The 12,959-nt window shown below is 40.9% G+C and overlaps 1 protein-coding gene across 12 annotated transcripts in view; it reads right to left on the reverse strand.

The window, feature by feature from the left end:
• The window catches only part of ITGB6 (integrin subunit beta 6), a 133,690-nt gene that overhangs the window by 3,863 nt on the left and 116,868 nt on the right, over positions 1 to 12,959 (reverse strand). For all 12 annotated transcript variants that reach the window (XR_014828652.1, XR_014828653.1, XR_014828651.1 and 9 more), the window contains 2 exon segments: positions 12,192 to 12,311; positions 5,496 to 5,662 (listed from right to left, as the gene is read on the reverse strand). Coding sequence is in view for 9 of the 12 variants with exons in the window: in XM_084997873.1 (XP_084853999.1) it covers positions 5,496 to 5,662; positions 12,192 to 12,311 (287 nt within the window). In the remaining 3 variants the exon portion in view is untranslated.

Raw genomic sequence — 12,959 nt, forward strand, 5'->3', positions numbered from 1 at the left:
GTTGACCACACAGGCTTTGGCATCAGATAGCCTAGGTTCCAATTCAGTGCCAGCACGTAATCTTACTGAAGCAATTCTGAGCCTTGGTGCCCCCATCCACAGAGGGTTACCAAAGCGCTGACCTGGTCTGGGAGATAATGTACTTCAGCAGATGCCTGGCACATAGTAAGTGCTCAATAAATGCTGTCTCATCTTATGAGTACTTATTTATAACTCTTCTTCACATTTGGAATTTCCTTTTCTTAAAGATCCTAGAGATAGTGCTAAAGATGTCCCTGCTCCCAGGGTTTTGGGATTCTTAACATTTCCAAGCCCATTTTGGAGTATGTAGGGAGACTGGGTACCAACTCTGATCCTCCAAATGAGTAAACCTTATCCTTTGGTCTTCTATCCCATACATTACAGAGATGGTAGCAATCTCTCGGCATAGATTTAAAAACACATAATTATAATTGCTTTCTCAATATAATTCTCTCAGCTCTCAGAACTTAAGAAAACTGAAAACTGGAGTGCCTGTTGTGGCTCAGCGGATTAAGAATCCAACTAGGGAGTTCCCGTCGTGGCGCAGTGGTTAACGAATCCGACTAGGAACCATGAGGTTGCGGGTTCGGTCCCTGCCCTTGCTCAGTGGGTTAACGATCCGGCATTGCCGTGAGCTGTGGTGTAGGTTGCAGACGCGGCTCGGATCCCGCGTTGCTGTGGCTCTGGTGTAGGCCGGTGGCTACAGCTCCGATTCAACCCCTAGCCTGGGAACCTCCATATGCCGTGGGAGCGGCCCAAGAAATAGCAACAACAACAACAACAACAACAAAAAGACAAAAAAAAAATTAAAAAAAAAAAAAAGAATCCAACTAGTATCCATGAGGATGCGGGTTTGATCTCCGGCCTCGCTTAGTGGATTAAGAATTCAGTGTTGCCACAAGCCGTGGCATAGGTAGCAGATGTGGGTGGATCTGGCATTGCTGTGGCTGTGGCATAGGTTGGCAGCTGCAGCTCTGATTCGACCCCTTAGCCCAGGAACTTCCACCTGCCACTAGTGCAGCCCTAAAAAGAAAAAGGAAAATCTGAAAACCATTCCCTGGCCTCTTCCACTGTTGCCCTTGGATTCACTATATGGTCTTCACCATGAGGAGGAATCACACCTGTACCTGTTCTATGTTGCCCTGACCTCTGACAAACATATTACCTTTGTCTGTGTTTCTTTGGAAAGAGACGCTATCTCAGTAATGAGGGTAAATAGAGAAGAGGTTCCTTGGTGGTGGATGACAGTGAAGACCAAGTCACCATATTGCTTCTACTCCTGAGGTCAGTGGCCTGGATAATTATGAGGGCCCTCCAGTCCTCATTTAGTCCTATCATCCATAAAAATTTGAGATTTGGAGCACGTAGCATTGACTGATGTGATGTCTCACTTGCAAACAAAAATCATGTGTGGAATTCTATTAAGTTTAAGTTAGTTATAGAAAAATAAGGGACTCAACTGAAGAGGAAATGTAGAAAAAAATAAGATGTGCAGGTTGGGAATGATGGATGGGGTACGGTCCTGGAGCAATGGGGGACACTTAGGGGATGGAAAAGACACTCTGGAAGAGTAAACATGCTGTGAGCAGGGCTAGGGTAGGTCTTTGTAGGACTAGGAACTCCTGGGGGCCCACATCACATCCAACATCCCATATTCCGCACTAAGAATCATTTATATGCCCTATAAAGGAGGTGACTCGAGTCGCAATTGACTGAACACACAATACTATTTTGCAGACATTTAGTTGAATGTTTAATCTTGATTATGCAGTTTTCATTCTGTGTTTTTGAAACAATTTCACTTATTCAGGTCTACCATATTTTTCGGGGGTCAGGAGGGAGTCTCTTGCAAAGCTAACTATGGGGCCTGGGCATGCTAATAGGGAATGATGGATGAAGCCGACCCCGCCAGAGTAGGAGGGCAAGGCGGAAGCTTAAAAGTGGAGAAAGAGCATGTATATACTTCTGGGGGCAGTGGTGTCTCCTGTCTTGAGCTGATGATCAGAAGTGGGGAGAAAGAGTTTAAAACAAGATTTTGCTGCAGAGGAAATTGTGGCAATGTCCAGCACTGCCTCCTCTAGTGGCTGCAGATGGCAACCACCCTACATAGATTTCCAGCTGAGACACAGGCTTGGGTCTGGCTGCATTTCAGGTGGGTCTGCACTCCCGCACTGTTTAGACAAGGTCAGACATCCCCCAACCATCCGGGGTGGCCAGGCTGATTCCTCCAGGAGTCTAGGGGTGCTAATTTAGGCTGTGGATTTTCCAAATGCAACGGCACATTTTCAGAGCTTGAAAAAGTGGTCCTAAGAAAGCTCTCTGTAATGACCCACAGCTCTCTTAATGACTGCCTAACTGCCAGACGAAGACCTGATTTGCTTAGCCTGGTACAAAATCAATCCATGACTGCAACAAATGTCAGACTGAACAGTTTTTGGCCTCTAGTTAATGACTTGTCATCCTAGAAAAAAATTCACATCAAAAATGAAATTTAAATATCTTCACTTTGTGTTTTCATAAAGAATATGGATGGGGGGCTTATTTCTAAAGGTGTAATAAAAGGTAACCTTTCCTTATGGCTGCACTGAAATGTTTCAGGAGGCAAGAACAAAGCTCTTTGTCATCCTGAACTCTGTCACCTTTAATACTAATGGGGGCCTATGGGTCAGAAAATCGAAGTTCTGTCCCTTGAGATCCCCTGGGTTTTAAAACCCAAATTCAGTTCTTCAAGAAGTAATAGATTTCAGATAAAAGCAAAATCAAACTGAGGATCCCAGAATGGAGGCACTGAGCATCATTTTTTTTTCCCCCAATAGGAAATATTAGTGAAGTTTGAATTGAATTATTTGAATTAACCTATTTTGCATCCAAGTGAATAATTATTACCCAGTTATTATCTAGTCAAGAACATCAAACATTTGTTATTCAAAGAAACTCATTTTAACAGGGAATACTATTTTTCATTTATGTTTTATCTGTTTAATGCATATTTTTGTTCCATTCTAGATGAAGAGACAGCAAAAATTCAGCATTTGAATTTCAGTCATGCTCTACATCCTGAGGGAAAAACAATTCATGTTTTGGGGAAATTAGCTGTTAATTAAAATGTTATTTTAAAGATATTAATCATTTGTGAGTATTCATGCCTTTGTAGGAGAACATTAAAATGTGCTGGTTAGTAGATACACATCACATAATTGCCCAAGTGCTTGTTTGTGGAACACCTGCTTATATTTCTAGGAGGGTCAAGGCTGTGCTTGGAAGAAGAGGCTGCAATTAGGATTTCTGCTCTATCATGAACCAAGAGTCTGGGGAATCTCTTGATCTCCCTGAACCCCAGTTTTCTTATGTTCAAAATGGTAATATTAAGACTACTTCACAGGGCTGGTGGTCATTCAACTAACTGCTGCTATTGTGTTTTGTGCCAATTTAACCACATTCTTTTGCCTTCTGACCATAGCCAGGCATTTTCTTGACAGTTGGTGAGAGTTAAAAACAATATCTATGACCAGGAGATCAGGTGAAGTAATTGTTTCAATACTTTGGCCTCGTAGAACTAGGTTCTAATTCACTAAACTAACCCATCAGCTGCCATTTTATCTCATTAGTGATGGATAAAATATATTCTCACTGCAAATCCTAAATTATATTCCTGAGAGATTTTGGTTAATTAGGAAAAATCCATATATACACAAAGGAAGAGGAAAGCTGGGTAATGAACCTCTAGACCTATCACCCGAATTCAGCAGTTATCAAGATTTTGCCACACTTGCTTCAAATCTCTCTCTCTCCTTTGATCTCTCTCTTTCTTGGCTGAATTATTTAAAAGCAAACCCAGTCTTCACTTCCTTTCACTTCAAACTATAATTATTTTCTAGCGAAGCCTTATGCCATTACCATACCTAATTGAATTAATCATAATTCTTTGCTATCATTCAAATACCCAGTCTATATTAACTTTTTTTCTATTGTCAAATATATATATGTATATATTATCCTGCTGTCAAAAAAATATATATATGTATTTACAGTTAGGGTGTTCAAATCAGGATCCAAATGAGATCTATACATGGCATTTTTAATGGGAAGATAAAGTAGATAAAAATTTCTACTGTCTATTATCCTGCACCATATATTATAGTTATTTTGAAGTAACTTCATGACATATGAACAACCCTTATCAATTAAGTTTATCCAAAAGAGAAAATTCCATTTGCTTTAAGTATTGAAAATATCATTATAGACTTAGAGAAAAAAAGTGTTAACAACAGTTTTTTGGGGGCGATGAACCCAAAGGTGCATTGTGTTTGCCTGTATTTTCTCCAGTGATATCACTGTTTTTAGAATCAGCAATGTAAGATAATTGCTATTAGATAGCTGGACACACCATTAGAGAGAGAGAGAGAGATGAAATTAAAACCATGAAATTTTTCTATGGGCCTCTAGAAATGCAATTATCTCTCCTGTGGAAAAGAAACACAGAAAATTGGAGTCCTATTTTGTGTTTGCCTACTGTGAAGAGGAGACACATAAATTGTATCTATTGAATACATGTATTTAAAAGTTGATACTTTGTGGGGTTTGGGGGGTAGCTATTTAAAATTTATGTTATTCAGAAAAACTAACTAGATGGGATTTCAAAAGTCTTCTCAGCTTTGCTTTGTAACCTATTATGACTAATGAGTATATCCATGGAAATTGGCGTGAATTGTCATACTATTCATGAACAGCATTGTATTGGCTCTAGCAACTGATATATGGAAATGTTCAGATACAGCACCTATGCTTTACCAGATGGGGCCTGCGGGAGCCTCCTGGTGGTGAGGAATAAAATAGATTTCTGGAGATCCTGTTGTGGCTCAGTGGGATACAAAGCCAACTAGTATCCATTAGGATGTGGGTTCAATCCCTGGCCTTGCTCAGTGGGTTAAGGGTCTGGTGTTGCCATAAGCTGTGGTGTAGGTTGCAGTTGCAGATTGACCCTTAGCCTGGGAACCTCCATCTGCCGAGAGCTATGTAAGGAATTTCCAGAGATTCTTCAGAGTAGGGGAAATCCTCACCACATTGAGAGACAAATGGGTGCTATGAGGGCCATCTGGGTTTCCAATAATGGGCAGAGGTTTCTTTGTCCCCAAAACAGAACAGAAATTAGTGCCTGGGGATGTGGTGAGAGTAGAGAAAGTACATGGCATTTTAACTCTTCCCTTTTTTTTTTTTTTTTTTTTTTTTAAATGACTACACCCAGTGTATATGGAAGTTCCCAGGCCAGGAATTGAATCCACACCATATGCTTTAACCCACTGCACTGGACTTGGGATCGAACCCTCACCTCTGCAGCGACCAGAGTCACTGCAGTCCGATGCTTAGTTTACTATGCTCCGGTGGGAACTCCTTAACTCTTTCTTAAAGCATTAGAAAAGCTGACACTCAATCTCTTCCACAGGCCAAAGAGTAGCCTTGAGGTGTGAACATACCGTTTGCCACTTGGCCTTTGACCGTTCTGCTTCAAATTTGGCAACTTCTTTCCGATCGTGAAATGACACCAGCAGCTTCCAAATACACAGTAGGACAACCCCAATGAGAAGAATAGCCAGTGAAACCCCCAACATGATCATGGGAATATTGGGAGGTTTTGGGCAGTCTATGAAACAAAGAAAATTATATTAAGATAGTCTGATTAGTGTTCTCATATAGAGAAAACATTTCTCATTAAATTTTCCAACCATATTTTTTCTCCAGTAGAGGGAAAATAGTAACACCTTTTATTTTGCTGCATTTTGAAAAATGAGTTACTTGTTAAAGGATAAGCCCTATTCTTTCAAAGTAAAAAACAAGAGTTTGGTTATTCTAAGCAAATGGATATATACTTGAATAGCTGGCTCAAAAACCTCAAGAAGAATTAGCATCCAAAAGGCTGACAATTCATACACATGGAATATTTAAAGGACCATGAAAAAGACTATATAGTTTAATCAGCATAGATGGTCTCTTCTGGGTCTATGATAAAGTAAAAATGGAATGCATACACACACAATGACTTTTTCATGGATTTTTCTTGAATTGTTTAGGAGATTATATTTGAATCAACTATAATCAAAAATTTTTTTTAAAAAGGAAAAGACAGGACTTCCTGTCGTGGCGCAGTGGTTAACGAATCCGACTAGGAACCACAAGGTTGTGGGTTCGATCCCTGGCCTTGCTCAGTGGGTTAAGGATCAGGCGTTGCTGTGAGCTGTGGTATAGGTTGCAGACGCGGCTCGGATCCCGCGTTGCTGTGGCTCTGGCATAGGCCAGTGGCTACAGCTCCAATTAGACCCCTAGCCTGGGAGCCTCCATATGCCGAGGGAGCAGCCCAGGAAATGGCAAAAAGACAATAAATAAATAAATAAATAAATAAATAAAAGAGGAAAAGACAAAGATGAGGAAATACACAGACTATGAGCAGACAAGGCTGGTGATTGTAAAAACACAGTACAAGAGAGATTCATGTAAAAAAAAAAAAAAGATATAACCCCCCCCTGCAAATTTACTTCTTGCTGATTCCTTTAGATAGATAGGTAGGTAGATAGATAGAAAAGAGACAGTCATGGCTTTCAGTTTTATTTTAACTCAAATGTAGTGCCCTGGTGTCCTGAACAATTCCTGGACCCACAAGAGGTGGGTTCAGTTCCCACCTGAGGGACAGTAGCTGACTAAAACCCATCAAGTTCCTCCAGCTCTCTGAGCCCCAGTACCCTCATGTGTAAAACCAAGGAGTGGGACTTCAGTGTTCCCTTAACATCCTGAGGATAAGATTAAGCCCAGGTGTTCATGCTTATTAAACCCACTCCTTAAATTCCTAGACCCATCCCCTAAGATTCTGATTCAGTAGGCCTTGGATGGAGCCACAGATTTTTTTATTAAAAGTATTCCAAGTGATTGTTATGTTCAGGGAAGTTTGAGATATGAGGTGTTCTGTATAGTCCTTTCTACTTGAACCTTCTATGAAATGTTATTTTGACTCTATTGATGACGCAACAGAGCTTGTGTCCTGTGGGGCTCCTGGGCACACAGGCATTTCTGTGTCCTCCATTTCTTGCCTTCAGGGCATAAGCCTCAGCCTCCATGACTGTCCCTGAGTTCCAAAGGACAGTTGCTAATCAGGGAAGGGAAGGGAGGCAGAGACCAGGGAGAAGTCAACAGACAATAGTGCAGCTTTGGGCGGGCGGAGTCCTGGTTCCTCCTCAAGGAATATATATAACAATATCTTTGGAGTTCCTGTTGTGATGCAGTGGAAATGAATCTGACTAGAAACCATGAGGCTGTGGCTTCTAAGGATGCAGTGTTGCGGTGAGCTGTGGTGTAGGTCACAGACTCGACTTGGATCTGGCGTAGACCGGCAGCTGCAGCTCCAATTCAATCCCTGGCCTGGGAACCTCCATATGCCAAAGGTGTGACCCTAAAAAAAAGCAAAAAAAAAAAAAAAACCCAAACAAAAAACCACAACAATATCTTTGAGCCTTTATGCAGAACTAAAACACCCAAGTGGAAGAACTACGTGATGAAGCATTCTTCATTCTGAGAAGAAGGAGAACCACCAGACCAGTTCTGATGGCCCCTAAATACCAGCTTTGAAAGACAATACAAGCTTGCCTTTACCTTGGTCTTTATCTGCAGCCCTCTTTTCCACTCCCCAAACTATAAAACCACTTTCTGGTCCCTACCAAGGGGGGCACAGTCTTTAAGGCATTAGCCTGCTGTGGCCCCCTTTGCCTGACAAAGCAATAAAGCCATCTTTCTCACCTTCACCCAAAACTCTATCTCTGCATTCCTATCCAGTACCAGAGGACAGAGGCTGAGTTTCGGCAACAATGATATTAATATAATTTTGCAATTATACAGTACCTTCCCTCATTGACAGCAGAATGACTAATAATCCTTGCAATATGCCTGGGAGATGATACATTTCTTAATGAAACACTATAATTAAGCTCTCCCTTTGCTTTCATGGGAGAAAAATCCCACATAAAATTATCATTAAATATCTGCCTCCCTCTGCAAGAAATGAGGCAAATCTATGGTATCTTGGGAGGAAATGAATCATGTTTAGTTTATCCTAACTCTTATTGCTTTTAGGTATTTAATAAGGAGAGTTATACACACAGGGCTAGTCATACTGCTTTCAAGGTAAGATCTATAGCTGATCTGAATTTGAGCGGGACTAATGACCCCCTAACAGCATGATGCCTGCCTCACACACTTTTGTTCTTTGGCCAAAAAACCACATAAGGCGATTATGCAGAAATAAGTAAAGGAGCTAATGAAATTGCTACTTCAGTGTGAAGATCTAAAGACTGTTTCTAGCATAGCCAATGAACCATGGCTGCTTCTAATAGGCTAGCAACATTCTGGCAAAGAAAGTGACAGGTTTTCTTGTCAATGAGAAGAGATACTGGCTACATCTTTGACTATGAAATGTCTTGGGTGGGGCGTACAATGTTCTTGCTCAAAGCAAGATGAAGCTTGCTGAGAACTTGCAGCCAGAATGTGAATCAGGAGGGCTCTCCAGTAGGGAATAAAAAAGGAGGAGCAGGCATAGCCTAGTGGAGATAATTATTTTAAGAACTTAGAGTCATTGGGAGTCACATGTTTCTCAAAAAAAGATTTTGACCCAAGCACCAGAGCGGGTATTACTCAACAGAAATTTCCACTTCCCACAGTCGCTTTAGTATTTCTTCAGGTGCTTACATTAAGACATATTTCTAGGTAGGAGAAATGGGCTTTATACATCACTCTGTGCCATTGGGGGGTTTCCTTTTGAGTATGGGTCAGTGCTGCACCTCATTCTAAGCTGCTGAGTTTCTAATGCAGCCAATCTGATAGCTCTGCCATGTGTGGCTATGGCTCAACCATCACTAGAGAAGTGACTTTTCAGAATTAGGTTTTGTGGTGAGTGTGAAGTACACACTGATTTTTGAAGAGGATATAAAAAAGGTAAAATATCTCCCTAATAATTTGATATTGATTATATGCTGAGGTAACAATATTTTGGATCTAACGGATTAAATAAAACATTAAAATTACTTTCTTTCATCCTTTTTAATGAGGTTACTAGAAAAGTTAAAATACACATGTGGTCTGCATAATATTTCTGTTGGAGAGTGCTGTTCTGACCTATTTGGGGGATTCGGGTATTTATTATAAGTGTACAGCCAGTAGGAGGCAGTATAGCACAGTAGTTAAGAGCATGGGCTCCAGGCCAGGCTGCTGGAGTTCCTCAACTAAGGCTGGTACTTCACTGGTGCAGGACCTAGCAAATTATTAACTACTTAATTTCCTCACCTGTAAAATGGAAATGATAACAATGCTTGCTTTATATGGTTGTTGAGAACATTATATGAATTAATACATGTCAAACATATAGAATAAGACCTACCATATGGTACGCATAAGGGCTCAATAAATGAGAGCTGCTATTATTGTTGTGGTTGATGTTACCAAAAAAAATGCATCTTTCTTTTCCATCCTCAAGGCCCTCAAGGGACTGGCAACTCCAAGTTGGAAACCGTGGGTATAATATCCACACCCACTTTCCTGCCTGGAAGGCTCCCCAACTATCATTCATGGGCTGTGGCACTCATGAATGCACCTCTTATCCACTGAAAGTTTCTCTGGAAAAAAGATGAGTGAAGGTTTTCCTACGACCACACACACACACTGACGGGGACTCTTCAATTGGTTTCTTTTTCTTTGTTTGGAGAACTCTGGGAATCCTTCAACTTTCACATTCTCCTTTCTCATTTTGCCTCTTTTCTCATCACCTCTAATCAGCTGCCCTGGGATTCTTTGGTCTTTAAAGCTGTGAGAGGGGAACTACAGATTCCTGGGGACAGGCGCTGTCCTCAGGGACCCTGGAAGCTCTGGGCATAAGGAACATTTACCAGGAAAGGAGCATCCCTGAAGCTGTCAGGTGACTCCTGTTAAGCCCCAAGGGGGTGATTTTTCCCACTTCAAAAGCATAGGGAGAGTAAAAAGCCTTAATAAAAAGACATCAGGGCATCTGACGGCTCTTGGAAAGATGGCGTGTTGACGTGCCACTCATATTGTGTAGATGAATAAGAGAAGAAAAACATGATAATTCAGTAATGAGGAAGCATTTGTCAACCAAAGGCATGTCTCACAGGGGAAAAAAAAAAAGTCAAAATTAAACCAAATAGTTACAAAAACCCCTGAATTAAAAACACCCTATTCTGGAAGTTCATTTTTGTTTGGAAATTACTTTTCCAATGGAATCAATATTATAAGGAAGGGCTTTGGTTTCAGAAGAATGTGCTATAGCCACTGCCTGCCACTGCCACAAAACAAAGGGTAGGGTTGTAATTGAAGAATTTGACTTTATAAAACAGATAATGAGGAGTCAGGGGTTTTTTTTTGTACTATAAAATATTTCTTCCTTGTACAGCAAGCGTCACCTTAAATCTCAACTAATGGCCTCTACATTGTCCTTTATATATGCATTTCAAAGAAGTCAATTTACAGGAGATTTTCAAGAGCAAGTCTGCAGGGGTACTCTACCCACCTGAGTGGCAAGGTCACCATCATACCCTTGAATCTTGCATTGGGTTGACCCCTATCTCTTCCTGACCCTTAGCATTGCAATGAGATATTTTTCTATTCTTGGTTGATTTATAATGTCCTGAACTTACTTTTTGGTAATTTTAGTATTGCTTTTCATACTCTTAAGTGATGGCTGTTCGCTCCTCTTGGCCTCAAATTCAGAACTTAATATTTTGTAGTTGATAAGCCATTGATAAGTCAGCACACACTACACACTGCAAAACATATCTGCCTTCTAGCCTACCCTTGCTGCTATTGTCTGAGCCAGGAATTAGGCACCCAGCTTTTGGGAGAAGGAGGAGGAGGCTGCTGACAAGGTCTGGAGAGGTCAGACTTGATGAAGCTGTCATGTCTCTGAGAAAGGTTGAGGAATACATCATTAACGGAAGACAGAAAAGGTGAGGCACCTCCGAGTATCTAAGAAAAAGGCAGTTAGGGCTGTTGGGGCAGACTCATTTAGAGGAGGTCTAGAAGCCATCAGGATCAGAGTCACCTGGAGAAATGTTAAAATGCAGAGTCCCTGGCCACACATCCAGCCTGCTGCCTCAGGATGCAGGAAGTTTAACAAGCTCCCCAGGTGAAACTCATGAGAATTTAAGAACATAACGAAAGTACTTTCCCTACTATTTTCTTTTCTACCTGGTGTAAACTTCTCTCTCCCCTTCACGAAAGAAGAGATTTTTCTTTGAAGGCTTCCTGAGTCCCAAGCCCATTCCCTAAGTTGGTGTGGATAAAAACCCACAGAAGCAATGGGCTCAGCCTTCCTTTACAGATCACTTCCTTCCTTCCCTGCCACTTCCCATCTTTTCGGATTCAGCATTATCACTTAATGACTCCTCGGGTAGGTTATGAACTGATACAGTCTCACATGCATTATTTTATTTAGTCCTTGAATCAACTGTTATGGGAAAGTACTGTTATTTTTCCCATTTTACAGATGAGGAAACAGAGACTCAGGCAAGTATCTTCCAGAATGTCACTTAAGAGGTAGAGCAGGATTTGAGCCAAAGTTTGCCTGATTCAAAACTCCTACTCTTAGACTGCTATACACCTCCTCCCAGTTAGCCTCTCCTAAAAATAAACTTTTTGCTTATATTGTATTTAATTGGTCTGTCTTTCTACACTTCATCAGCCAGCTTTCAGGGATTGGTACAAATACACTTCTCTTGGTATTTGGTCTTAATAAGACACATTGGAACATATAAAACCCTTTTTGTTGTTGTTTTTTTAGGGCTTCATCCGAGGCGTATGGAAGTTCCGGGCTAGGGGTCACATCAGGGCTATAGCTGTCGGCCTACGCCACAGAAACTCTGGATTTTTAACCCCCTGAGTGAGGCCAGGGATTGAACCCACATCCTCGTCGATGCTGGTCGGGTTCATTGCCACTGAACCATGATGGGAACTCCCTATCAAACCTTTCAAAAGGTATCTTTCAATCACTGGGAAAGTAGGGGCATTCCATCAAAAATTTGGAAATGTCTTTCCTGGCAAGCTATTTAGAGTAACATTCCGGTTGTCTTCTCTTCCCCCGTGTAGTATTGCTTACATCTGATAGTAAAAGATATGCCACCTACCTTTCTCGCTGATGCTGTGAATAATGGTTTTCCCTTCGTTATCTGTAGTTATTAGGAATGTAATAAGACAGTCATTTTCTCCTTGCAGAGAACAGGAAACAGCACTATCCTTTGAGAAATCTGTAGATAAAGGAGTCATTCATTAAGTTAAATGAGATTCCAGAAGGGATTTTTTTAAAAAAAAACAAAGTAGTATTGAGTTTGATTATGCAAATAGGAATTTTCAACACTGCAATATAGGAATAGAAAAGGCATAGGATTTTCCCCACCCACTGAGGTTTTAGTTTCTACCCATGTTCCAGAAGAGCAGTTCCAGGTGTGGTCAATCAGGACTGACTATCAAATGCACCCTATCAATCTGAGAGCGGCAGGATTTCAATGCAGAGAAGTACTTCAAAGCAGGTACGCTTAGTTGTCTTGGGAACAGAATGGCCCTGATTATGGTAATGAGGTAACTATATGTTCTCCTTGGCTGAAAGCATCTGGGAGGAAGCCTAGATTACATGTCAGAAAGAGACTACACAGTCCAAACTGATACTGATATTTCTAAAGGGGCCTTTCCCACTATGGCATAGTCAAGATTGCTGATCATGCGTTGTCAGTAAATATAAACTAATATATAAATTAATATGCAGAAATGGAGATTGAAGTGTTGTGTAGCTCAGGGACCAGCAGGATAAAGGTAAATCCCAGAATCAAAGGAGACCAGGATGACAGTTTGCCTAACATTCAATATAGCCCTATTTTTAGTTTAAAAAAAAATCTTTT

This window comes from Sus scrofa, chromosome 15, assembly GCF_054392235.1.
Source record: "Sus scrofa isolate SSC_HxYL_T2T_F1_AM1 chromosome 15, Sscrofa_HxYL_maternal_Yorkshire_Landrace_v2.0, whole genome shotgun sequence".
Taxonomy (NCBI): domain Eukaryota; kingdom Metazoa; phylum Chordata; class Mammalia; order Artiodactyla; family Suidae; genus Sus; species Sus scrofa.